The 27,721-nt window shown below is 36.1% G+C and overlaps 1 protein-coding gene and 1 pseudogene across 4 annotated transcripts in view; one reads left to right on the top strand and one right to left on the bottom strand.

Moving 5' to 3' along the window:
- The window catches only part of LOC101283124 (macrophage migration inhibitory factor-like), a 481,812-nt pseudogene that overhangs the window by 158,514 nt on the left and 295,577 nt on the right, over positions 1-27,721 (bottom strand).
- EIF4E (eukaryotic translation initiation factor 4E) overlaps positions 1-27,721 on the top strand; it is a 113,469-nt gene that overhangs the window by 83,476 nt on the left and 2,272 nt on the right. For all 4 annotated transcript variants that reach the window (XM_049709190.1, XM_049709191.1, XM_033401700.2 and 1 more), the window contains 5 exons: positions 13,752-13,858; positions 20,629-20,724; positions 23,188-23,251; positions 24,951-25,064; positions 26,536-26,675. In XM_049709190.1, the coding sequence (XP_049565147.1) occupies positions 13,752-13,858; positions 20,629-20,724; positions 23,188-23,251; positions 24,951-25,064; positions 26,536-26,675 (521 nt within the window). The remainder of the gene's footprint in view (positions 1-13,751; positions 13,859-20,628; positions 20,725-23,187; positions 23,252-24,950; positions 25,065-26,535; positions 26,676-27,721) is intronic.

Raw genomic sequence — 27,721 nt, 5'->3', positions numbered from 1 at the left:
ACAACCTGGGTAACATGGCTCCAGAGTGTGTAATCTAAACCAGTGTCTCTCATACTTTGGTAGAAAACTAGTTTGTTTTGTTTTTAAACAATTTCCAATCTAATGTTTTGTAAAATGAAAACAATAGGATAAAGAGATGAAAAAAGGCATACAAAATGTAAGCCTGAATTTTATATTATTAGTTTGAACAGACATAAATATACTGTCAAATTACCATAAAATTTCTAAATGTTTACTTTCCATTTCTATACTTAACTTGGTTGTAGACTAGAACCTGCAGAAGGTCTGATTTTGAGTGCTTTAAACCATTTTTAGTGCCAGGGAACTATTGATATTTGTGTACTTTTTTGTTTTTGGCTGTGCCGTGCAGCTTGCCAGATCTCAGTTCCCCAACCAGGGATTGAACCCGGGTCAAGGAAGTGAAAGCCCAGAATCTTAACCACTAGGCCACCAGGGAGCTCCCAGTATTTGTGCATTTCAAATGAAGCCTTAGGTGATTGGTTGTCATGAGGGGAAGGCTCCTTATATTTCTACAAGAGATAGTTTGTGTGTTAGGGCCAAGGGTTGCTAAGAAATGTTGAATGTTCATAGCCATGGAAAAAGTGCACCTTGGTTTTGGAATTTAAGCAGTGTAGATTTGAACATGGCTAGAAGGAATCTAAATTTTGTAGTCAGATTAGAGAAAACCCCACAGAACTGATGCTAGGTCCGGGAAATATCTAGCTTTATACTCTTAAGATTGTACCACATGGTTAATAATTGTGACTGATACATTTGCTGATTTTTGCAGAATGCAGTAAAACTGCTTGAAATTTTTTGCAGCTAATTGTTAGACTTGTCCCACCCTTGCTCGACTTTATTTCTTCCCCTTCAACTTTACTTTCTTCTATTGGTGTGACAGCTACTTAGCCCTGGGACCACGAAATTATACTGTACATTAAAAATTTTTTTTAAATTGAGATTCAGTTTATTTACAGCGTTGTGTTAGATTCTGGTGTACAGCACAGTGATTCAGTTTAATATATGTATGTATGTACTTCTCCATACTCTTCCATTATAGATTATTACAAGATATTAAATATAGTTCCCTGTGCTATACAGTAGGACCTTGTTGTTTATCTGTTTTATGTCTAGTAGTGTGTATTTGCTAATCGCAAGCTCTTAATTTATTCTCCCCCTCCATACAATTTTATTTGAATCTCATAAACTCAGCAAATCCAAAACCAGGTTTAATAACTTGTACTTAAACTGGTTGTCTCTTCTGTTCCCTTACTTGTTATTTGTATTTAATCACTTTGACCTGTTAATTAATGGCTTACATTGCTTACATGTGGAAAGGTACAGTTTTAGCCTGACCTTTGAGGCCTTTTACAGTCTTGCTCCAGCCTACCATTCTAGCTCTATCTTTGGTTTCATGAACCCTCACTTTCAGACTCCCTGGTTCATTACTGTCTTCTTGGTAAACACTGTAACCATCTCATGGCTTTACTCGCCATTCTACCCCCTTGAAAAACAGTGGTTTTTCACTTGCAGATTGTTTCTTAGGTTAAAATTGTATTTGATTACTTTGAAAGTAGTCATAGTCTTTTTTTTTAATTAATCTTTTTCTCAATTCACTTTTTCAAAAAATATATTTATTTGTTTATTTTTGGCTGCGTTGGGTCTTCATTGCTGTGTGCAGGCTTTCTCTAGTTGTGGCAAGCGGGGGCCTATTCTTTGTTGCGGTGTGCGGGCTTCTCCTTGTGGTGGCTTGAGAGTAGCCATAGTCTTTTAAAGTAGCATTTCCTGGTTTGGGTAATTTTCGAACCTAGAAGTATTGATAAAACATGGATATTTAAAAAGTAATTTCCAAAGAAAATTGCTTATGGGGGAGACCACCAAGCTGAGAGAGTAGGTAGAGGGATGTTGTGGGACTTTCCAATAGAGAATTTTGTTTTTAAACTGGATGTAGGGAATTCCCTGGCGGTCCAGTGGTTAGGACTCTGCGATTTCACTGTGGAGGGCAGTGGTTCAATCCCTGGTCGGGGACTGAAATCCCGCAAGTCGCCTGGCGTGGCCAAAACAAAAAACAAAAGACTGAGTGTAAATTTAAAACTATTTTACTGTCTGCTCTGTAGGAAGCAACCATAAAAATGACAAGTTTGTAAAAAGTTCCCATGTAATGTGATAACCTTGTTTATTGCTTCTTTGATGATCTCATATAATTAAAAAATATCTAATTAAATCCATTTTAAACATATCCCGTGAAAACACCTGTTAAGGGTTTTTAGGGAGAATTTTGTGAAGTTGGTGCTACAAGTATCCCATAGTACTCCTCTTCCGACCTGTTTTTTGGTGATCCTAAGTCTTAGATACCTAACTAGTTAATAGCCTTACAAAGAATTTTAAGAGGAGATATAATTTCAAAATACTTTAATTTTATTTTTAAAGTCAATTTATATTAAAAGTACTTAGCAGGGCTTCCCTCGTGACACAGTGGTTAAGAATCCTCCTGTCAGTGCAGGGGACACTGGTTTGAGCCTGGTCTGGGAAGATCCCACGTGCTGCGGAGCAACTAAGCCCATGTGTCACAACTGCTGAGCCTGTGCTCTAGAGCCCACAAGCCACAACTACTGAGCCTGTTTGCTACAACTACTGAAGCCCGCACACCTAGAGCCCGTGCTCCGCAACAAGAGAAGCCCACTTGCCGCAACAAAGAGTAGCCCCCGCTCGCCACAACTAGAGAAAGCCTGTGTACAGCAACGAAGACTTGATGCAGCCAAAAATAAATATTTAGCAAATTAAGACAAATAATGAATAATTTGAACATCTGTTATAGTTAATTGATGTTTATGCTTAACTCGGGATTGACCTGAAAGTTTTGTTTTTTTGCCACACCGAGCGGTTTGCGGGACTTTAGCTCCCGGACCAGGGATTGAACCCAGGCCATAGCAATAAACGTGCCAGGTCCTAACCACTAGACTGTCAGAGAATTCCTCTTTCTAGGGTTCTTTTAAAAATGTATTTCATCATTCTTATTTGGCACATGTCCATAATTATAAGTCATTTTTGATCAAAGAATTTTATTTAATTGTTTGTTTGGCTAAACCAGGTCTTAGTTGTGGCACACAGGATCTTTGATGTGGCGTGAGGGATCTTTCGTTGTGGCATGCGAGATCTAGTTCCTTGACTAGGGATTGAACCCAGGCCCCCTGCATTGGGAGCACGGAGTCTTATCCACTGGACCACCAGGGAAGTCCCTGATCGAATAATTTAATATAGCACGGCCATCATTCTGGATATTACTTCTCATTGTATATACTACCATGGATTCAAAAGGTATAAGGGGACTTCCCTGGTGGCGCAGTGGTTGAGAGTCCGCCTGCCGATGCAGGGGACGCGGGTTCGTGCCCCGGTCTGGGAAGATCCCACATGCCACGGAGCAGCTGGGCCCGTGAGCCATGACCGCTGAGCCTGCGCGTCTGGAGCCTGTGCTCCGCAACGGGAGAGGCCACAACAGCGAGAGGCCCACGTACCGCAAAAAAAAAAAAAAAAAAGGTATAGGGGATTGGAATTTCCCCATAGAATAGACCACCCCCATAGAATTAATCTGAAAGTTTAAAATAACATCCTACATGGCTATTACTTTTGTTTGGTTTATCTAAGTTGAAAATAAGAAAAAAAGCATCCTGATTATTTCAAAGTTAAGAGATTTTAAACAAAAAAATAAAACAAGTTGAAAGAAATGACAGGAAATGATTTTATAATAAGGCATGTCTGAGTAGTCTCAAACAAAAATAATGTTTTCCTTTGCAGTAATTTGCAACATAATTGCAGACTCAAGAAGTTTACAGAGTGGCAGACTTCTCAGGTTGTGCAGTGGTTAAGAATCCAGTGGTTAAGAATCTGCTTGTCAATGCAGGGAACATGGGTTTGAGCCCTGGTTTGGGAAGATCCCACATGCCGCGGAGCAACTAGGTCCGTGCACCACAACTACTGAGCCTGTGCTCTAGAGCCCACAAGCCACAACTGCTGAGCCCATGTGCCACAACTACTGAAGCCCATGTGCCTAGAGCTCGTGCTCTGCAACAAGAGAAGCCACTGCAATGAGAAGCCTGCGCACCGCAATGAAGAGTAGCGCCCCGCTCACGGCAACTAGAGAAAAGTCCATGTGCAGCAGCGAAGACCCAACACAGCCAAAAATAAAATATAAATAATTTTTTTTAAAAAGTTTACAGAGTGGGGACTTCTCTAGCAGTCCAGTGGTTAAGACTTCGCCTCCCAATGCAGGGGGTGCGGGTTCGATCCCTGGTTGGGGAGCTAAAATCCCACATGCCCCAGGGCAACTAAGCCCACATGCCACAGCTAGAGAGAAGCCCGCACAGTGCAACGAAAGATCCTGCGTGCTGCAACTAAGACTCAATGCAGCCAAAAAATAAATATTAAAAAGTACATGCATTAAAAAAATTTCTATTGATTATGAATGGATTGTTGTGATAAGTATATGTCCATAGCAAAGTACGACGTGAGAAAATTTGTATTGAGAAAATATGCCCTTTTAAATACATGATTTTTAATATTAATGTTTTCATAAGTAATTTCCATCATGAAAATGATTCTGAATCTTAACTAGATTTGGTCTGTGCCATGTGAATGAGTATTTTTGTAGAGTATTTGAGTATTTTTTATTCTGTCATGGAAACAATTGGCTATTAATCACTTTTGCTTTATTAAGAGGAATTAAATTCAAATAAGTTTAAAAATTTAAACATCTATTAAACTGTAGATAATAATTTAAAAGGCCAAAAAAGATGGGAATTCCTGGCAGTCCAGTGGTTAGGACTCTGCGCATGCCACTGCAGGGGGCACAGGTTCAATTCCTGGTTAGGGAACTAAGATCCCGCATGCCTCACGGTGTGGCCAAGGGAAAAAAAAAATCTAAAAAAGAAACATCAATACTACACTTATATTAAAAAAGGGTTTCAAATACTGAAAAGATTGTTTATGGTTAATAAACATTTTTTTCAGTGTTTTAGAGCATTTGTCTTAATCTAGCACGTTTATATAATATTAAAAGCAAAGACTGTAAGTTTTTAAACTAGTATACTTACTCATACATCTACACAATCATTTAAAGATGAGTAGCTATATTTATTTTAGTTACAGGAAAACCCCCAAATTATATATTATTAATATAAAGGCTAATATTTCAGCTAATGTAGAATGTAAAATTCAAAGGAACACTTTTTAAGGAAGTGAACATATTTTTTTCTGAGTTATTACCTGCTTTTAGTTCTTATATATCTAGAGACTTGATACCATCTAAGCTTTCCACCATTCTCCTAATGGTGAAAAGAGTAGAATAAGAGAAAAGAAAGGAAAGTACTAAAGGAGTTAGGAAGTGACATTTTGTACCCTATGAAACTTGTAATTACTCATACTGTGATTGTCTTTTACATGCTGCTGAGGTAAAAGGTGTAAATAAGTGCTGTGAAAGTATGGTTTGTAATGAGGATTGTGAACTTATGAATATGTTTTACTTATCATTTGTCTTTTTTTTAAAAGATGGTAGCCAGTTCTTTTAAATTTTATTTATTTACTTTTTGGCTGCGTTGGGTTTTTGTTGCTGCGCACGGGCTTTTTCTGGTTGTGGTGAGCAGGGACTACTCTTCGTTGCAGTGCACGGGCTTCTCACTGCAGTGGCTTCTCTTGTTGCAGAGCATGGGCTCTAGGTGCGCAGGCTTCAGTAGTTGTGGCTCGCAGGCTCTAGAGCTCAGGCTCAGCAGTTGTGGCACACGGGCCTAGTTGCTTCGCGGCATGTGGGATCTTCCGGACCAGGACTCGAACCTGTGTGGCCTGCATTGGCAGACAGATTCTTAACCACTGTGCCACCAGGGAAGCCCTGTCTTTTAATTTAGGTAAATAAGAGAATTTGCATTATTTCTTAAGTTTGGGAGGAAGAGTATCTTTTTTCTTTTTTGAGCACCTCACGAGGCATGTGGGATCCCAGTTCCCCGACCAGGGATCAAACCCGTGTCCTCTGCAGTGGAAGCTCAGAGTCCCAACCACTGAACCGCCAGGGATGTCCCAGGAAGAGTATCTTTTATTCACACATCCAACCTCACAAATCCATATATACCCAGTCCTTTGGTAGGACCGTCGTCATTAGGTTAAACTACACAAGGCATCATTATTATTATTCCTTTAAACTGTTAATAGTTTTTCATATGTTTACCCACACATTTACCTTTTCCAGTGCTTTTCATTCTTTTTTGCACTTCCATTCTCTTGTCTGGGAACTTTTCCCTCTAGCCTGAAACTTTCCTTTGGTGTTCCTCTTACTTTGGACCTTGGGTGTGAGAGTGTGTTTGTGTAGTGTCTGTGTGAGTCTGACTTGACTTCTCTATTTCTGAAGGATATTTTTCCTAGGCACTGAATTCTTTTTTAAAATATTTATTTATTTATTTGGCTGTGCCAGGTCTTAGTTGTGGCATGTGGGATCTTTGTTGTGGCGGGTGGGATCCTTAGTTGCAGCATTCGAACTCTTTTTTTTCTTTTTTTTTTAGAGAAAGTGAACAGTTTTATTTACGACACTATTTATAGTCACCTTTCAGCATCTCAATATTCTAAGATAGTATATAATGATTTACATAATTTCTCTCTATGACATCATAATTTGCTTCAAAAATCTTGCTTCCAGAAGAAAATTCTTATTACTTAACATGAATCCCTATAATATTTATTGTAAAAATGCCAATTCTACTATTAATAATAGAGTAATAAAGTCAGTAATATGTCTGTGTAATAATATGCAGTGAATAACAGTTTATCTTGTCATCAACTTTAAATAAAGTCCAAACATTCCCAAAGCAACAAGGATTTTGAGAATTACAGAGTCTGGACATCAATGCTTCCAATTACCCAGTTGTCTGCTAGAAAGCTGGTACAAACTGGCACTAACATTTTTAAGTGACTTTTACATATAAAAAATTCAATTAAAAATATCAAAGAAAAAATATATGGTATTCCAAGCATTGTTCTTTATAATATTTCAACTTTTTGCATTGATTAAAATACAGTTTGAGACAGAGTAAAACTGTGTACAACAATTTCCAGAAATACATATAGTATCCATACATATGAAAAGATCCACCTCAATAAAACAAAATAATATTTAATATTTTCAAACATTCAGAAGCATATGAATGCATTAGAAAAGGTCTTTAAAAGCTACATAATAAAGCAGTAGTTAAATCAGGAGAGGGATCCTAGGTTTCAGTAAGGTCAAAGGTGAGTTTTTAATTTCTGTTGATTTTTATTTTTTTTTCAAAAATCAAATATATATTTTTAGACAGTAAACATCTATTTTTGCTTCTTTCCAATGATACACATTTGATCACTTTTTTTTTAAAGAGCAGGTTCTTATTAGTCATCAATTTTATACACATCAGTGTATACATGTCAATCCCAATCCCCCAATGCATCACACCACCCCCACCACCCCCCGCAGCTTTCCCCCCTTGCTGTCCATACATTTGTTCTCTACATCTGGTCTCAATTTCTGCCCTGAAAACTGGTTCATCTGTACGATTTTTCTAGGTTCCACATATATGTGTTAATATATGATATTTGTTTTTCTCTTTCTGACTTACTTTACTTTGTATGAAAGTCTCTAGATTCATCCACATCTCAACAAATGACCCAGTTTCGTTCCTTTTTACGGCTGAATAATATTCCATTGTATATATACCACATTTCCTTTATCCATTTGTCTGTTGATGGGCATTTAAGTTGCTTCCATGACCTGGCTATTGTAAATAGTGCTGCAGTGAACATTGGGGTGCATGTGTGTTTTTGAATTGTGGTTTTCTTTGAGTATATGCCCAGTAATGGGATTGCTGGATCTTATGGTAATTCTATTTTTAGTTTTTTAAGGAACCTCCGTACTGTTTCCATAGTGGCTGTATCAGTTTACATTCCCACCAACAGTGCAAGAGGGTTCCCTTTTCTCCACACCCTCTCTAGCATTTGTTGTTTGTAGATTTTCTGATGATGCCCATTCTAACTGGTGTGAGGTGATACCTCATTGTAGTTTTGATTTTACATTTCTCTAATAATTAGTGATGTTGAGCAGCTTTTCATGTGCTTCTTGGCCCTCTGTATGTCTTCTTTGGAGAAATGTCTATTTAGGTCTTCTGCCCATTTTTGGATTGGGTTGTTTGTTTTTTTAATATTGAGCTGCATGAGCTGTTTCTATATTTTGGAGATTAATCCTTTGTCCGTTGATTCGTTTGCAAATATTTTCTCCCATTCTGAGGGTTGTCTTTTCATTTTGTTTATGGTTTCCTTTGCTGTGCAAAAGCTTTGAAGTTTCATTAGGTCCCATTTGTTTCTTCTTGTTTTTATTTCCATTACTCTAGGAGGTGGATCAAAAAAGATCTTGCTGTGATTTATGTCAAAGAGTGTTCTTCCTATGTTTTCCTCTAAGAGTTTTATAATGTCCGGTCTTCCATTTAAGTCTCGAATCCATTTTGAGTTTATTCTTGTGCATGGTGTTAGGGAGTGTTCTAATTTCATTCTTTTACATGTAGCTGTCCCGTTTTCCCAGCATCACTTATTGAAGAGACTGTTTCTTCTCCATTGTATATCCTTGCCTCCTTTGTCATAGATTAGTTGACCATAGGTGCGTGGGCTTACCTCTGGGCTTTCTATCTTGTTCCACTGATCTGTGTTTCTGCTTTTGTGCCAGTACCATATTGTCTTGATTACTGTAGCTTTTTAGTATAGTCTGAAGTCAGGGAGTCTGATTCCTCCAGCTCCGTTTTTTTCCCTCAAGACTGCTTTGGCTATTCAGGGTCTTTTGTGTCTCCATACAAATTTTAAGATTTTTTGTTCTAGTTCCGTAAAAAATGCCATTGGTAATTTGATAGGGATTGCGTTGAATCTGTAGGTTGCTTTGGGTAGTATAGTCATTTTCACAATATTGATTCTTGCAATCCAAGAACATGCTATATCTCCCTGTCTCTTCGTATCAACTTTAATTTCTTTCATCAGTGTCTTATAGTTCTATGCATACAGGTCTTTCGTCTCCCTAGGTAGGATTATTCCTAGGTATTTTATTCTTTTTGTTGCAATAGTAAATGGGAGTGTTTCCTTAATTTCTCTTTCAGATTTTTCATCATTAGTATATAGGAATGCAAGAGATTTCTGTGCATTAATTTTGTATCCTGCAACTTTACCAAATGCATTGATTAGCTTTAGTAGTTTTCTGGTGGCATCTTTAGGGTTCTCTATGTATAGTATCACGTCATCTGCAAACAGTGACAGTTTTACTTCTTCTTTTCCAATTTGTATTCCTTTTATTTCTTTTCCTTCTCTGTTTGCCGAGGCTAGGACTTCCAAAACTGTTGAATAATAGTGGTGAGAGTGGACATCCTTGTCTCGTTCCTGATCTTAGAGGAAATGCTTTCAGTTTTTCACCATAGAGAATGATGTTTGCTATGGGTTTGTTGTATATGGCCTTTATTATGTTGAGATAGGTTCCCTCTATGCCCACTTCCTGGAGAGATTTTATCATAAATGGGTGTTGAAAGAAAGGTTTTTCTGCATCTATTGAGATGATATGGGTTTCATTCTTCAATTTGTTAATGGTGTATCACATTGTTGATTTGCGTATATTGAAGAATCCTTGCATCCCTGGGATAAATCCCACTTGATCATGGTGTATGATCCTTTTAATGTGGTGTTGGATTCTCTTTGCTAGTATTTTGTTGAGGATTTTTACATCTGTATTCATCAGTGATATTGGTCTGTAATTTTCTTCTTTTATAGTGTCTTTGTCTGGTTTTGGTATCAGGGTGATGGTGGCCTCATAGAATGAGTTTGGGAGTGTTCCTTCCTCTGCAATTTTTTGGAAGAGTTTGAGAAGGATGGGTGTTAGGTCTTCTCTAAATATTTGATAGAATTCACCTGTGAAGCCATCTGGTCCTGGACTTTTGTTTGTTGGAGGATTTTGAATCACAGTTTCAATTTCATTACTTGTGATTGGTCTGTTCATATTTTCTATTTCTTCCTGGTTCAGTCTTGGAAGGTTATACCTTTCTAAGCATTTGTCCATTTCTTCCAGGTTGTCCATTTTATTGGCATAGAGTTGCTTGTACTAGTCTCTTAGGATGCTTTGTATTTCCGCGGTGTCTGTTGTCACTTCTCCTTTTTCATTTCTAATTTTATTGATTTGAGTCATCTCCCTCTTTTTCTTGATGAGTCTGGCTAATGGTTTATCAATTTTGTGTATCTTCTCAAAGAACCAGCTTTTAGTTTTATTGATCTTTGCTATTGTTTTCTTTGTTTCTATTTCATTTATTTCTTCTCTGATCTTCATGATGTCTTTCCTTCTGCTAACTTTGGGTTTTGATTGTTCTTCTTTTTCTAATTCCTTTAGGTGTAAGGTTAGATTATTTATTTGAGATTTTTCTTATTGCTTGAGGTAGGCTTGTATAGCTATAAACTTCCCACTTAGAACTGCTTTTGCTGCATCCCATAGGTTTTGGATGGTCGTGTTTTCGTTGCAATTTGTCTCTAGGTATTTTTTTATTTCCTCTTTGAGTTTTTCAGTGATCTCTTGGTTATTTAGTAATGTATTGTTTAGTCTCCATGTGTTTATGTTTTTTATGGTTTTTTCCGTGTCATTCATTTCTAATCTCTTAGCTGTGTCATGTGGGATCTAGTTCCCTGACCCCAGATTGAACCCGGGACCCTTGCATTGGGAGTGCAGAGTCTTAGCCACTGGACCACCAGGGAAGTCCCCTCCTAGGCACTGAATTCAGTCAGTGTTGACAGTTTTTTCCCTTCAGCACAAGGATGTTATTCTGTTGTCTGATGGTTTCCATAATTTCTTTTGAGAAGTTAGCAGTTATTCTTATTGTTCCTTTGAAAGTAATGTGTATGTGTCTTTTTAAAATTTTTCTTCCTAACTGCTTTTAATATTGCCTCCTTTAGTTTTCAGTAGTTTGAGTCTAATGTGCCCAGGTGTAGTTTTTGTTTTTTGTTTGTTTTGTTTTTTTTTTGCAGTGGACCATTTTTCAAGTCTTTATTGAATTTGTTACAATACTGCTTCTTTTTTTTTATGTTTTGGTTTCTTGGCTGTGAGGCATGTGGGATCTTAGCTCCCTGACCAGGGATTGAACCCGCACCCCCTACATTGGAAGGGGAAGTCCTAACCACTGGACCGCCAGGGAAATCCCCCAGGTGTAGTTTTGTCTGTATTTATACTGCTTGGAGTTGCCTCAGTTTTTTAATCTGACTTGAGTCCCTCATGTAATTTGGTAAATTTTGGTTATTCTTTCTTTCTGTATTCCTTCTGTCCCATTCTCTCTTATCTTGTCCTTGAACTTTTTAACCATCTTGACATTTCTTACTATCTGTTTTCCCCTCCTCTGTGATTATTTGAATATTTTCTATTGACCTGTCTTTGAAGTTCACCAGTCCTACATTCTGCTGAGTCGAGTTTCTTGTTATTCAATAAGCTCTCAATTTCAGACATTGTAGTTGGCAGTTCATTAGTGTCTATTCGATTCTTTTTAAAAATTGATTTCAATTCCCTTTTCAAATACTCCTGTTTCTTCTATCCTTTTTCCACATCTTCTATTTTATTTATTTATTTGTTTGTTTGTTCATTTGTTTATATTTTTGGCCATACCATGCGGCTTGTGGGATCTTAGTTCCCTGACCAGGGAATGGACCCAGCCCTGGCAGTGAAAGCACCAAGTCTTAACCACTGGACCATCAGGGAATTCCCTCCTTCTTCTATTTTACCATAGTAGTCATAGTTATTAAGACTTTGTCTGCTAACTCAGTTATCTGGATCATGTATCTGTTATCTGGATGTCTTTCTATGGACAGTTTAATATCTTGATCATTAGTTGCTATAAAAAATTTTCTTTGCATGTCTAATAATGTTTGATGGTTTGCTAGGTATCGTAGATAATATTCATAGAGGCTCACACTTCTGTTATTTTCCTCCAGAGTATAGAGTCTGGTTCTTGGGGGCAGTTAATTTATTTATCAGTAGATTACCTTGATCCTGTCACGGATTAGTTTTAGGATTTGTTAGGCATATGTATTTCACTTGATACCTAGGACATGACCTTTCTAGGATTTCATCTGAAAGTTGAGGATTTTCAACCATCCACTCTGGCTGGGTCTGAATTAGTCTTCCTGATGCTGTTCAGGCTCTGAAGTCTTGGCTCAGCTGTTCCCTGCTAGACTACCCGGAGCTGCATTCCGAACATCTCAGTTTAGGAGTCACAGCCAAGGACTTCAGGGATTTTTACATACATTTTTGAGGCTCACTCCTCTGCAGCTCACTTTTCTCTGGTACCCTGTTCCCCAAACCCCCTGCCTTATCAGTCCCTAACTGTTGGCTATTTTCTCTGTTCACTCAGACTACCTCTGTCTGGAGACCATCATTAATTTTAAGCTAGTAGAGTAAGGAATGGCATTTGGTAATGATCATCTATTTGAAGATGTAAATTGATTGTGATGAGGAAATGCTGGTAAAAATGATTGATGCTCTGGTGCTATTAAGGCATTGGCTACTCTGTGTAAATTTTATGGCCTTAACTACTCTGTGTAAACATTTAAATTTATTCAGTTAAGTAATCAAGCCAGTAAGTTCTTATTGGTGTAGCGTTGTGATCATTGGCATTACAGTTGTGAGCAAAGTCAAGATAAAGCCCTTGGTATGAGTGACTTCATAGGCTAGTAAAAATTACTTACTGGAGGTGTCTTGTTGATAAGAAAAATGTATTTTATTTTGTAAAATGTGTATCACCTGTCCCTGAAGTCTTTTTTTTAGATCATACATCTCTGATTTACAGAATGTTGTTAATGTGAACATATATCTGTATTGGTTTGCTAGTTGGATTTAAATCTGATATCCAAACCCTTGTTTCAGTGCCCTCCTTTTTTGTATCAGCTTTTGTTTCAGCGTCTGGTCCCTTTTCTTAGCTATCTGTTGATACCAATTTACAGTAGGGTGAAGAGTTACATGGATTAATGTGGAGAACACTTATTATTCCCAGCCTCCCTTTTTCCCTGACATTTTTAGATGACAATTATGTCTAGCCTAGAAGAATTTAGGTTCAAGCCAATGTCCAGCTTTTTTGCTTAGGGCCACTTGAAAACGACAGAAGTTGCTGAACTTTGTCACCATATATAATAACAGTGTAACATGAAAGCAAGGACCTGTGTAGTATTGCCTTGATCACTTTATAAAGATTTTTGTGTTTGTGTCATTGTGATATAGTTAATATACTCTCCAAACTTTAATTGTATCTCCCCCACTCCCACTATGCACCGTGTTTAGTATGTTAAGAAAGGTACTTGATTTTCCCAACTTTTTTCCATGGTCTCTAACAATCTTATATTAAAATGTGTAAGTGGAAGGTAACAATATACAAAATTATTATTATTATGTTTTTAAATTTGAGAAACCTTTTGCTCATAATGAAGAGATGCTAGAATGAAGAGTCTGGTGCTTAGAGTTTGATCTGTGGTCTATTTTATCCAGTGCTTCTGCATTAATTCATTCTCCTTAAAAAAAATATGGACAATATTGGTTCAGATTTATTTAGAGTATTGCTGTCGTAGGAATTAATTTTTCACAGCATTGTGAATTAACTATATTTCAATAAAAATTTAAAAATAAAGAAATTTCTTAATGTTATTTCTTCATGTTAAGAAGTTCATAATGTTTAATTATTTTCCACTAGGAAACCACCCCTACTCCTAATCCCCCACCTACAGAAGAAGAGAAAACAGAATCTAATCAGGAGGTTGCTAACCCAGAGCACTATATTAAACATCCTTTACAGAACAGGTAAGCTTTCTGACACATAGGTGTTCTGACTTAGGCCACAAGGTAAATGGTGAATGGGACAGGTTTGGAGGGAAAAGTTAGATGAGACTAGTTTTAGATAGGTGAAGGATTCCATTTTCATTTGGATGACCCATGTCTAGCAGCAGTTTTATGTGTGAATCTTGAACTCAGATAGTAGAACTTTGAAAGAGTGGTTTGAAATTCATTGGTAATTGATGGTAATTGAAAGCACAGTAGTAAATGAGTTCTCACAACAGAGGCTTGGAATATTAGCACATAGGTGATTTTTTTTTTTTCCTTTTTTTGCGGACGCGGGCCTCTCACTGCTGTGGCCTCTCCCGCTGCGGAGCGCAGTCTCCGGACGCGCAGGCTCAGCGGCCATGGCTCACGGGCCCAGCCACTCCGTGGCATGTGGGATCTTCCCGGACCAGGGTACGAACCCGTGTCCCCTGCATCGGCAGGCGGACTCTCAACCACTGCGCCACCAGGGAAGCCCATAGGTGATATTTTTGAGTAAGAATGCCTATGAAGAGAACAGTCTTGTGGTTGCAAAGTGGGAGGGGTGTGGGGGAGGGATGGGCTGGGAGTTTGGGATTAGCAGATGCAAACTGGTGCATCCAGAATGGATAAACAGCAAGGTCCTACTGTATAGCACAGGGAACTACGTTCAGTATCCTGTGATAAACCATAATGGAAAAGAATATGAAAAAGAATATATGTATATGTATAACTGAGTCACCTTGCTGTATAGCTGACATTAACATAACATTGTAAATCAACTGTACTTCAGTAAAATTTTTAAAAAAAGAATGCCTTTGAAGGGTATAGACATATAAACTGTATAAACTAGGAAAGAGTGCTTGGTCATGGAAACCAAGCAGATGGTTTATTTTAGGACAAGATAAGCATATTTGCCACAGAAAGGCCAAATGTTCATTGGATTGAACAATAAGTCCTTGCTAACATTGGAGGAAGTTTAGTAGAGCAGGTGATGGAAGAAGATTGGCATAGTTTGAAGAGTGAATAGAAAGTATACAAATGTATAGAGCAGGAATAGGCAATTTGAAGTTGGTCTATGAAGGAGAAAAGAGAGCTAGGGGATGTGGAGGCTGGAAATTGGTTGGTTGTATTTAAGAGAAGTTAGGTGAGGAAAAGAGGAGAGTTTAGGATGAGTTAAGTTTTCATAGTTACTGTGTAGTAGTTTAATAGTTCAGTATATGGTTTTTCCTATCTCTACCCTACCACTTCCCAGTATGTTTATGTTTTTTACTTGATTGTCTTTCTGGCTTACATGATGAAAATTAACACATTCCCTGAGAGCTGATGGTGGGAAGAAAATGGCAACTCAGAAACATTGTAAGAATCTGGAGGAAAGTAAATTGGAGTTAACTTTTGAGGATCTTTAATTCCTTTCATTAAAGGAATTAACTTACGAGGATCTTCAGTTCCTTTCATTCCCCCCACTCCCAGGCCTTTTACTCTCTTTACCTTAAAGATCCCATGAGACTGTCTATAATTTAGTTTCATTTATCTGAAAAGTGTGTTGTCCCTTTATGTCCCTTTATTTTTTATCATTTCTTCGTTATCATGGTAGACCTATTGAAATAATAGTCCAAACACATTCAGTAGTTTTTTCATAGGAGACCTGTGGTTCAGCAGTTCTCTAGACAATGTGAGTGAGATGTCAAAGGTCAAATAGTCCATAAAGGGTAAAAATTCTTCCTCAGGAAAGCATTGTGCCAAAGGTAATAGTTGAACGTTGATTAGTGGCAATTTCATTTAGCTAACCTAGCAGCAGTACCCAAACTTTTAAAGTTTGTTTTTTCATCTTTTCAGTCGTATATAAAAAGCTAGCTCTGTCTTCTGACTGTGAACACAGTTCTTAATGTTGCTGTTTTGTGGGGAGAAGTAATCAAGGCATGTATCCCTCATAGCTTAAGTGAAATCTGAGAAGAGATTCCTGTCCTATCAGTGAACAAACTGATTAAATCCTAAAATGAAGTTTGTGAGGATTTCAATTTCTCTTATCAATTCTATTTCTTGTGTAAAATAGTATCATATGGAAAACTATTTTAAGACATTTTTGGTTCCAATTTTGGTAGTTTCTTCATTATTTACTTCTTGTAAATATTGCAGAATTATGTTTTCTTTTTTAAAAAACCACTATATTATTATAAGAAAGATTAAATTATTGGGGTACAAAGTATATAAAGTAAAAGTTCTCCGCTTTTTTCTGATACCTTCTTCCCCATTTTGCTTTTCTCCATTCCCCAGAATAGTCAGTGTTAAAAATTTGGTTTGTATTTTTCCAAAACCTTTCAATATGCATATATATACTTTTTTTATATAGATGGTCATACTGTTGAGTTTTTTGTTTGTATATGCAGGTTTTGACTCATTATTTTAAACCACTGCCTTGTATTAAATGAATATATAGTCACGTATTTTATCAGGCTTACATTAATGTGTATATAGAATTTTTTTCTATTTACAAACAGTGCTATAAAGTATATGTCCTTATATATTTTTTTGCAGTTGTGTGAATATATCTAGGGTAAAATTTCAGAGTTCTTAGGTTAAAGACTACCTTTTAACTACCTTTGTAGAGATTGCCAAATTATCCTCCTTTATCAGCTTATTAGACTCTTAACAGTTTAAGAGTTACTGGTTTCTACATCCTTGGCAACACCATCAATCTTAAATTTAATTGCCTGTCAGATTGGTTCTAGATTGATTTGTGAAAACAGTGTCTTATTGTTTTAAATTTGCATTTCTTTTATTGAAATTTCAAGACATTTTTGTTGAAAACAATCGCTTATTTGTTTTTTTACCTGTGAGCAGTCTGTTCAGTTCTTTTGTCTATTATTTTCTTTTGGGTTATCTTCCCAAGTTTATTTCCAAGCATTGTGTATTGGGGATGTTCACCCATTCAAGGGGGGAATTAGGTTGAAAATGCATTTCCAAATCATTTGTCTTTCAACATTGTCTAAGGAGTTATGTTATTTTAGAGGTTTTTGATTTTCATGTAATCAAATACCAGCTTGCTTCCATGGTTTCTGGGTTTCATGTCAGTCTTAGGAGAATTTTACTCACACAGTTATCCTATTTAATAGCTGCCTAGCAGTCTCTTGCATGTATTATATTATTTATATTTTATTTAAATCTTAACTTCTTTGGGCTCATGACCCCTTTACATTCTTAAAAATTATTGAGGATTCCACAGTGCTTTGGTTATGTAGATTTTTATCTATTTTCATTTGCTATATTAGAAAATAAATGTTTAAAAATGTAAAATTATATATGTATTTAACCCATTGCATGTTAATGTAAATAATTTTTATGAAAAAAATTTATTCAAAATAAAAAATACGTAGTGGAAGAATACATAAAAAATACATAGTGGGAAGTATTTCTGTAAATCTTTTTAAGTGCCTGACTTAATAGAAGTCAGCTGGATTTTCATAGTTGCTTCATAGTTGCATTGTCTTTGGAGATAAGTTGTTTCAGAGAAAGTATGAGAATAAAATACGGCCTCAGACAGGTACATGGTTGGAAAAGGGAGGAGAAATTTTAATAGCCTTTTAAAATAATTATGACTATCTCCTTCCTTTGATGCTAGGTTTCTTATATGTTAGTTGAATTGTAGAATCTGAAACCATATCCAAGAACTTTTTCTACTCTGTTACATTAAAATCCATTGGTCTATCTTGCATTTGGAATGTATCCTTCACCCATGCACACCTCTGGTCATTTGGATAATATTGGTTCAGTGAGTTTGCAGATCTTCCAAATATTGGCACTTTTCATTATATGATATCAAAACAATAACATTAATTATTATCACTACCTAAACTCATCAGAAATATCGTCAAGTGTCATTAAGTTGTTAAGTGCACAGTGACACATGCTTTCCAAAATTCTGATTTTCTCCTGAAAGCTCAAATTTTAGCAGCTGGCTCAGTCTGTTCATTTTTCAAGAAATAATCATGGTTGAGCAGCCAATCTTCTTCCAAGTAAAAGTGGTGTTCTTTGAAAAAAGTAACTAGTTCACCTCACAACTCAATTGCCTAAGCATTGTATTGATATTTGGTATGCAGAAATATTTTTTGTGCAGAAAAAGACATGTACACAGATTGAAATTTAATGAAACCAGTAGTTTTTACTGCTGGTTTCCATTCAGTGGCATTCTTAACTGAAACTGACATTATTACTGTGAGAGTTGGTGATAATAAAGGATACAGTGACTACTAGTACAAATTGGTGCCACTGTATAATTCTTGCTGTGTACGGCACCAGTAGGTTTACCAACCGTTGCTTTTGCATCATCAGTGCAGATATCAACACAGTGAAAAATAAAATGTCTTAGCATTTTTATGAAATAGCTTTTACTCATCAGCACTCCTTGAAAGGGCCTTAGGATCCCCTAGGGGCCTGTAAACCACATTTTGAGAACTGTTGGTAGGCACTTAAGATGTTTCCAAAATTTTCTAAAATTAAGAACATTCCTGTACAAACATTTTTGCTTAGTTATCCAATTATTTTCTTAGGATATATCTTTATATGTTTAATGGCTGAATGCAATTTTTTTTAAAAGATGGAATTAAATTTTATTATTTATTTTATTATTTTTAATTGAGGTGTAACAGTTTCAGATGTACAACATGATTCAATATTTGTATGTATTGTGAAATGATTACAGTAAGTCAACATCTGTCACAATACATATTTATAAATTTTTTTTCTTGTGTTGAGAACTTTTAAGATTTAGTCCCTTAGCAACTTTCAAATTTGCAATGCAGTATTATCACCATGTTGTACTTCACATCCCCATGACTTATTTATTTTACAACTGGAAGTGTGTATCATTTGACCCCCTTCATGCATTCCCCCACCCTTGTGCCTCTGGGAACCACCAATCTGTTCTCTGTATCAGTGAGCTTGGGGTGGTTTTTCTTGGGGTTAGTTTGTTTTTTTTTAAGTTTTTTTTAAGATTGCACATATCAGCGAGATCATACAGTATTTGTTTTTCCTGTCTAGTGTCTGATTTATTTAACTTAGCACAAAGTCCACAGGGTCCATCCATGTTGCAAACAGCAAGATTTCCTTCATTTTTATGACGGAATAATCCATTGAAAATGTATATATATATACACCATATTTTCCTTATTCATGCCTTGATGGACACTTAAGTTGCTTCCATGTCTTTGCTTATCATGGGGGGGGGGCACATATCTTTTTCAAGTTAGTGTTTTCATTTTCATTTTCTTCTGATAAATGCCCAGAATTGGAATTGCTGGATCCAGTGGTAGTTCTATTTTTAAATTTTTGAGGAAAGACTGAATTAATTTTAGAAATCCAGAGTATAATACTTGACACTGTGTGTGTATGTTTAATAGTTTTTCTGCCTTTGCTTTTTAAAAAAAATTTTTTTCCTTGAGAGTGGGTTGGCAAATACACATTATCAAGTAGGTGCTGAAATGCATCTCATTTTTATGTCTGAGATTATCAAGCATTAACCATAAAGTTATGAAATATATGTCCACTTGGAAACCTGTCTTCAGACAACATTTTTATCAATGAGTAAGTGAAATTTCCTTAGAGGTGGTATAGTAATTCAGAAAATACAGTTTTACTAAAGATGAATCATATTGGGATGATAATATTTAAGCATAACTTTTATGTGACATGAGTTTGTCTTCAAAGTATTAGAATAAAACTTTTTTAGACAAAGTATATACAGATATATAGAAACTACTGTGCATTATTTCAGAATATATCTGTGGTAACATTATTCAATGAATCCCTGTATTATATTCCCGTTTGTATGAGTCCCCCCCCCACCCCCATTCCTAGTGCTCTCATTTCTCTCCTCTTGTTTCTCTGTAAATTCAGCTTCCCTATTCCCCACTTAACCTTTCCAGTTAAGTGCTCCTAGTCTGTTTTTCTTAAATAACTGTGCTTAATTATCTCTATCATAGCACTCAGGACATTGTAATTGTCTCTGTACAATATTTCTGTGAATTCCCTGTGGGATGAGCCTCAGTGGATCTCTAAGTATAGCAGAGAATCTGTTACATAGTAGGTACAAAGCACATACTTTTCATTTTATTTATCTATTTATTTATTTTTTAGCCACACCACATGGCTTGCAGGATCTCAGTTCCCCAAATCCTAACCACTAGGCCACCAGGGAACTCCCAAAATATATACTTTTTAAATGAAAGAAATAGAGAAAACTACTCATTTGCTATTATAAATAAAATTTGTATTTATTTTATTTATTTTTAATTGTGGTAAAACACATATATAAAATTTACTATCAACCATTTTAAAATGTACAGTTCAGTAGTGTTAAATACACCCCCATTGTTGTGCAACCAGTCCCCCCCCCCCAACTCTCTTTATCTTGCAGAAAAACTTAAACTCTCTACCCATTAAACAACAACTCTCCATTCCCCTTCCCTTTTAGCCCCTGGCAACCACCACCCACTCTCCATTCCCCTTCCCTTTTAGCCCCTGGCAACCACCATTCTACTTTATTACTCTAGGTGCCTCATACAAGTGGATCATACAGTATTTGTCTTCTTTGATGGACTCTTTTCACTTTCCTTCCTTTTTAAGACTGTTTAATATTCCACACTACATTTTGTTCATTCATCTGACAATAGACACTTCCCCCTTTTGGCTGTTGTGAATAATGCTGCTTTGAACATGGATGTAAAGCTACGTCTTTTTTTTTTTTTTTTTTGACACTGACTTTCTGTTTTTAGATGGGCACTCTGGTTTTTTAAAAATGATAAAAGCAAAACTTGGCAAGCAAACCTTCGGCTGATCTCTAAGTTTGATACTGTTGAAGACTTTTGGGCGTAAGTAACCATTCATTTTAGGATGTTTGTTGTGTAATTTTTCATTTTAAGTTGCATTCACAAAATGAAGGGTAAGTTGTGAACAGTTAATATTCACCTTTTTGTATGTCCATCTTCTCACAACTGTTTGAATTGGTGATTATTCCTCATCAGTTTTAGAAAGCTTCCATCTTGTCGTCTTTTAGCTCTGCCTATTCTCTATTCTTTGTCCTGAGATCTCTTTCGTTGAGAATCCTTTATTGTTGCTAGAATTTCCAACAACTTTTAGGAGCTTGTCCCCTTTCTTGGTTGCCTAGATACATTTGCCCTATTCTTAGGTATTCCAGAGCTTTCTTAGGCCGTTATTTCTGCAGATTCTTTCCAGTATAATATCTGGATTTCCTGTGATAGAGATTCCAAGATTTCAAAGGCTGAACTGCTCATAATTCAGGGTTTGTCAAAGAATGACAATATCTCTGATGATAGTTTATTAATCTCATTATACTTCGTGGGCAACATCAAGAAGAATAGTTGAAATATTTTTGAGATTTTGTTTCAATTTAGCAAATAGTTAAGATTTCGGGGTCTTAAATCTTTGCATGACTTCAAAATATGATTTTAAATGACAAAGTTCTTTTCAGGAAGTTTTGGAATATTCTTTAAAAACAAAGTTGATTTAGTATGTCTATTTGCTTGAAAAATGTATGGGGAGAAACTACTTGAGAACATGAAAGATACAACTTGTTGAAAACATTTTTAAGAGCTGTAAATTACCTAGCAGTTATCTAAGTATTCTAATTTGTTCAGCTGGTGTATTTTGGATCATATCAGTGATGTGATTCTTATGTTTAATGTTAACTCCCTGAGTGTAGCATACAGACTAACAGATTGTGATTAGAAAATTTATGCATGTAATGTATACTTCCTCCAGGGCAGAAACAATTTTCTGTATATTTCTAGTGCTTTGCCCATATTAGGCATTTAGTATGCATTTGAATCACTGAAAACAAAGCATAGAATAATTAGAGAAAACTGTATATTGAGACCACTTTGAGTGGTCACTTTTAATTGAAAACATTTTTTTTTTTTTTTTTTCTTTCTTAGTGGTACACAGGCCTCTCACTGTTGTGGCCTCTCCCGTTGCGGAGCACAGGCTCCGGACGCGCAGGCTCAGCGGCCATGGCTCACGGGCCCAGCCGCTCCGCGGCATGTGGGATCTTCCCGGACCGGGGCACGAACCCGCGTCCCCTGCATCGGCAGGCAGACTCTCAACCACTGCGCCACCAGGGAAGCCCTGAAAACATTTTTTAAGAAATTTTAAAAATTTTAATTTAGATATTTCACTAGCCTGAAGGTAGAAGCCTAGATCATTTGATCTCCTGAAGTCTATCACAGTAAAATTGTTATAAAACGGGCAACAGAGTAAGAATGCTTTGCCTGTCTCCAATATTTTATACAGAAGTGATGATCTTAGCTATATGACTAGTGACCATGGATGGTGTTATTATCCTTAGTTAGATATTACTATTTGGGAAGTAGTTTAAAAGTACAGATTCTATGGTTCCATCCTATACTTAAGGAATTAAAATCTCAAGAAGTAGAGTAAGGAGCTGTCTTTTTATTTTTATTTTTTTTGGTTGCTGTTTTAATAAATTTATTTTTGGCTGCGTTGGGTCTTGCTGTGCGTGGGCTTTCTCTAATTGCGGTGAGCGGGGCCTACTCTTAGTTGCGGTACGTGGGCTTCTCATTGCAGAGGCTTCTCTTGTTGTGGAGCACGGGCTCTAGACAGGCGGGCTTCAGTAATTGTGGCACACGGGCTCAGTAGTTGTGGCGCACGGGCTTAATTGCTCCATGACATGTGGGATCTTGCCAGACCAGGGCTCGAACCTGTGTCCCCTGCATTGGCAGGTGGATTCTTAACCACTGCGCCACCAGGGAAGTCCTGTTTTGTTTTTAAAAGCTCCCCAAAAGATTATTATGCTGACTTAAACTAGTAATGGTGTGTGGTGTTTGGGAACCATTGATCTGTCCCGCTCTTGGATACTTTCAAGGATAATAATGTTGACTTACTTTAGTCATGCAATCCTGATGGTCAGGGAGTTTGTCTTGCTTTCTCTTGATTTGTCTTTTTGTGTGTTTAAAACTGCTCATTAGCCTCACGGATTCTTTCATCTACTTAAAGCCACCTCATACCTCTCTTTTCAGTTTCTTGTATATACATATGTATGTATTAAGTTAACTAATACATCAAACTTGTCAGAATAAAATTATTAAAAATATTTTCTTGAAAATCATCAGATGTTGATTCTTGAAGCTGACTGTTACTGAGATCTGTTTGGTCCATTTCAGAAATTGACTTCATGGGGGCGGGAAGTAAACATGAGTTTTTATCTTATTTTTATCATATTCTCTGAATGTATATGTACGCACCTAAACTTTGCATTACATATGCTATGTTTATAATTGTTCTTTTCTTTTATCTAGTCTGTACAACCATATCCAGTTGTCTAGTAATTTAATGCCTGGCTGTGACTACTCACTTTTTAAGGTATGTTTAATTGGTGACTTCATATATTTATTATAAGACTGGACCATTCAGGTATTCATTAAAAAATCTTGCCATAAACTTAGGAATAGTTAATGTTGTGGTGCTTGGAGAATAATTAAATTAGCTTTACCAGGTTTTAGCATAAATATATTTTGCCCTATTTTAGTATAAACATTGGGTTGGCCAAAAAGTGCCTTTTTGGTAGAAATAAAAGACACATTTTTTTAAAAATAAAATACACATTTAATTTAGTTAAACCATGTTTTAAAGTAATAGAACTACATTTGAAGCTCCATAATTCATAGGTCTAGTTGTCTAGTTAAATTAGCATTGTTCTGTTTTGCCCTTCCTCAAAACGTCTAGTGTTTTTCTTCTCTAATTGTTTTTGTTTTTCTTCTCTAATTGTATTTATTCAAGGCATATTTTTCATATTCTCCAAGAACTTTATTGAACAATGTATTCAGCCTTTGGTGTGGTTGGTGGTGGTTCATTTAGCTTGCCCAGGATCTCTCCCGTTCTACATTATTGTACAGTATCCACTTTTCATCACCTGTCACAATTTGTTTTAAAAACGGAACGTTTTCATTATGTTTAAGTAGAGAATTGCATGCTTGAATACGTTCAAGAAGGTTTTTTCCACTTATGTGGAACCTAAACATCAAAGCGATTCACATAACCAAGCTGGTGCAAATGATTGTCAGCACTTAATTTTGAGTATGTTGGCTCTCTCCTGTGTGGTATTACGTTGATTGTTCTCAGTTAATGTCTCGATTTGATTGCTATCGACTTCAACTGGTCTGCCTGACCGTGGAGCATCGTCCAGCGAGAAATCTCCAGCACAAAACTTTGCAAACCACTTTAGACACATTCAGTCAGTCACAGCACCTTCTCCATACACTGCACAATTCTTTTTTTTTGCATTTCAGTTGCATTTTTACCTTTCTTGAAATAATAAAGCCGAAAATGTTGCTTTTTTCCTTCCATCTTCAATATTAAAATGGCTACATGAAAATTCACCAATTCTGATAAGTCTTTTTTTAAATGCACGCTGATATGACAGCTGTCACATACAATCTAACGAAATTGTTTTGAATGAAGTTAAAGACAACTGAGCGCTACTAGATGCACCTTAGGGAAAAAACCAAACGAACCTTTTGGCGAACCCAGTTATTGAAATTAAGTGAGTCAGACTGTATGGGCACATACTGTGATTGATTTTGAGGAGAGCTTTGATAATCCAAATGGGTCATCCAATCCGTTTCTTCTTTATATATTTGAGTAGACTGAAGTCCAGAGTTTGTCAGGAATTCTTAACCTGGAGTGTGTGGGTCCTTGAGATATTTATGAGTTTTGTCAGCTGGTAGTGGGTGGGACAGTCATTAGCTCTCTGAAATTGTGTAAGTTTTTAATATATTTTCTAGGTATAGAAATGTATATAGCTTCTCAAAGGTATCTGTTACTCAGAATGTTTTAGAGCCTCCAAATTAAGTGAAACCCAAGGTTTGATAGTTAATAAGTGCCCAAGTCAGTACTCTAATTTTGCTTTAAGTCTTGTGTGCTTTTTTCCCCACTACATCAATTAACAGTTTTTATGGATATAAAGTAAATAGTTAATAGGGTTGTTGCTTGCTGTTTCTAGTGGTGATCTCAAGTTAAAGTAACAATATTGTCTCATATTGTTGTCTCCCTAACCTTGTAGGATGGTATTGAGCCTATGTGGGAAGATGAGAAAAACAAACGAGGAGGACGATGGCTCATTACATTGAACAAACAGCAGAGACGAAGTGACCTCGATCGCTTTTGGCTAGAGACAGTAAGGTTTTAAAATTATAAAGCTGTTTTGGAATACTAAAACTTCACTTATGTTACATTTTATATTGGTTACTTAATTCAAGATGAGATAAGGATTCCCACTCTAGCTAAGCCAGCACTTAATTTTGTTCTGTCCTGTGAATCTTGTATACTTCTTACATACTAATACAGTGAAACTCCCTACCACATACTACACATCCAGAAAGTGATCGGCAGTTGACTCACCTTCCAGAATAAGGTCATCCTGGTCATCTCATTAAGTTCAAAATTATGTAACCTCTCACATTTTGTATGATGTAAGTTTTTTTACAATCCTCTTAGAGTATTGCTCTGTATACTAAACTTTTTAGATCAGTGAAGGAAACAGTGAAATTGTAGCTTGATATCATTCACCTTATATGTTGTGATGTAACTTGGAACTTTTGGCTTCATATGACATTTATTAAATATGAGATAATAGGCATTTTCTCTAGTGAAAGTTTTCAAACCCCAAGCTTTTAGGAGCAGGGATTATAGTCTCTTTTGTATCCCTATCACTTGACAGTGTCTGGTTTATAGTTAGCCCTTACTAAGTTGAGCAATAATAAATATTTCAGTGAATGGCTTTTTAAAGAAGAAACTTAATTTTGCGGGAATTCCCTGGCAGTGCAGTGGTTAAGACTCCCGGCTCCCAATGCAGGGGGCCTGGATTTGATACCTGGTCAGGGAACTAGTTCCCACATGCATGCCGCAACTAAGAGTTCGCATGTCGCAACTAAGGAGCTGGCAAGCTGCAAAGAGGGAGCCCAAGAACTGCAACTAAGGAGCCCACTGGCCGCAACTAAGACCCGGTGCAACCAAATAAATAAATAAGTTAAAAAAAAAAAACCTTAATTTTGCTTTTGGGAGAGATTATCAGTAATTACCATTTTAGAATTCTGCATTAAAAAGTCATTTCAGTTTTGCAGGAAGACAAAAGTTCTGGAGATTGTTGGTGGTACAATGTGAATATACTTAATGCCACTGAACCGTACACTTAAAAATGGTTAATATGGTAAATTTTATGTCATGTATTTACTACAATTTTTTTAAAAGTTAGAAAATGTTCATGAAAAATAAGAACAAGAGGCAATTAAGCAGCTTTTTCAGTTATTCCATTAATGTTTGCTGGCAAGTATAAGCAGCAGCAGAGCAAAGTGAATATTAATAAAATAATTCACCTTTTATGTGCCCTGACATCAGTTGCCCAATTTGCTAAAAAAGTTAACAAAACTGATCATGTTCTTGGTATTAAAGAATCAAATTAACAAATTTTTTAAAGACCAGGACAAAAAACTATATATAAATATAATTTACGCATTCAGAAAGTCTACTCTTGATTTAAAAACTGTTTTTCAGTTTTGTATATATACAAATATTTGAGACATTTGCAGCTTAATAAGCTGTTTATCATCTATTGAATGTAACTTGAGATTTGGGTTTTTTCTTTTAAGCTGCTGTGCCTTATTGGAGAGTCTTTTGATGACTACAGTGATGATGTATGTGGAGCTGTGGTTAATGTTAGAGCTAAAGGTGATAAAATAGCAATATGGACTACTGAATGTGAAAACAGAGAAGCAGTTACACATATAGGGTAAGTTTTGCTTTTTGTGTGCTTCTTTTAAAATAGATAACTAAAAGCAAGTACTTTTTAAATTAAAAGTATTTATGTAGATCATTATTTTCCTTGTTTTCATGAGCACTTTTATAATCTTGAACTGCTGTGTATTGGTATTCAGTGTCTTATTCGTATTTTTTTCACTTCTGTAAAATTTCTTTTTCCTAGCAGTGGGGTATATAATCACTATTTTAGCATGTAGCATTTTATTATTTAGCATATGAGAATATGTCTTTTTTGCCCTACTTTAAAACCATAATGCTAATGTATAATACTCAATAATTTGGTGAATATTGGCATTTGCCATTGAAGTTTAAGTGACAGTAGCTTGGTTTTGTCCATATTTAAAACCCACATGTATAAATTTTAAAACTTTTTTTTGGCAAATATTACTATTTGCAAAAGTTGCCCGTCGTCCCCACTCCCCCCACCCCGCAAATGTCAGTCAATGTTAACTAGGATTTTCTCTTTACTGTGTTTAAATTAGTAAAATTGGACTTTAAATTTTGTGTTAAAATTAAGTACCAGTCATAAGTCACAATATGTTTAGTTTGCCTCTTTGCATGTTGATTTTTCAAACATTATGAATTCTCCTGTGAACATAATTCCTTTCTGGATTAAAAGATGTGGGGATTTTCCAGGTTTCATTCTCCACGGGGTTTCTTATAAGAGAAGGTTGATTGTTGATTCGTCACCATATTCCTGATCTTTCTGTCAGCCTTAAAACTTACTGACAGTGGGGGTCTCCTATTTCTTTGAAAATGTGTTAAAGAAACTAAGTATGAACTTCTTTCCTCGGAAAGTTTTTTATTTGTGTCAATATTAAACATTTTTGAAATCTCTAAAACTTTTGGCCTCACTTTTTCAAGGAAAAATTTTTTTTCACCCTTTTAAGTTGCATGGCTCAGTGCTCATTCTGGCATTTTTAGTGATTAAGTATAATTGAAGGTAATACATTATATCCTAATGTAAATCTGATAATAGTTATAATTTTAGTTATAAAATTATTTTTAAATACCCTA

Source organism: Orcinus orca, chromosome 4 (genome assembly GCF_937001465.1).
Source record: "Orcinus orca chromosome 4, mOrcOrc1.1, whole genome shotgun sequence".
NCBI lineage: Eukaryota > Metazoa > Chordata > Mammalia > Artiodactyla > Delphinidae > Orcinus > Orcinus orca.
The sequence above is the reverse complement of the archived record's forward strand: the minus strand, read 5'-3'. Positions and strand labels throughout refer to the sequence as shown.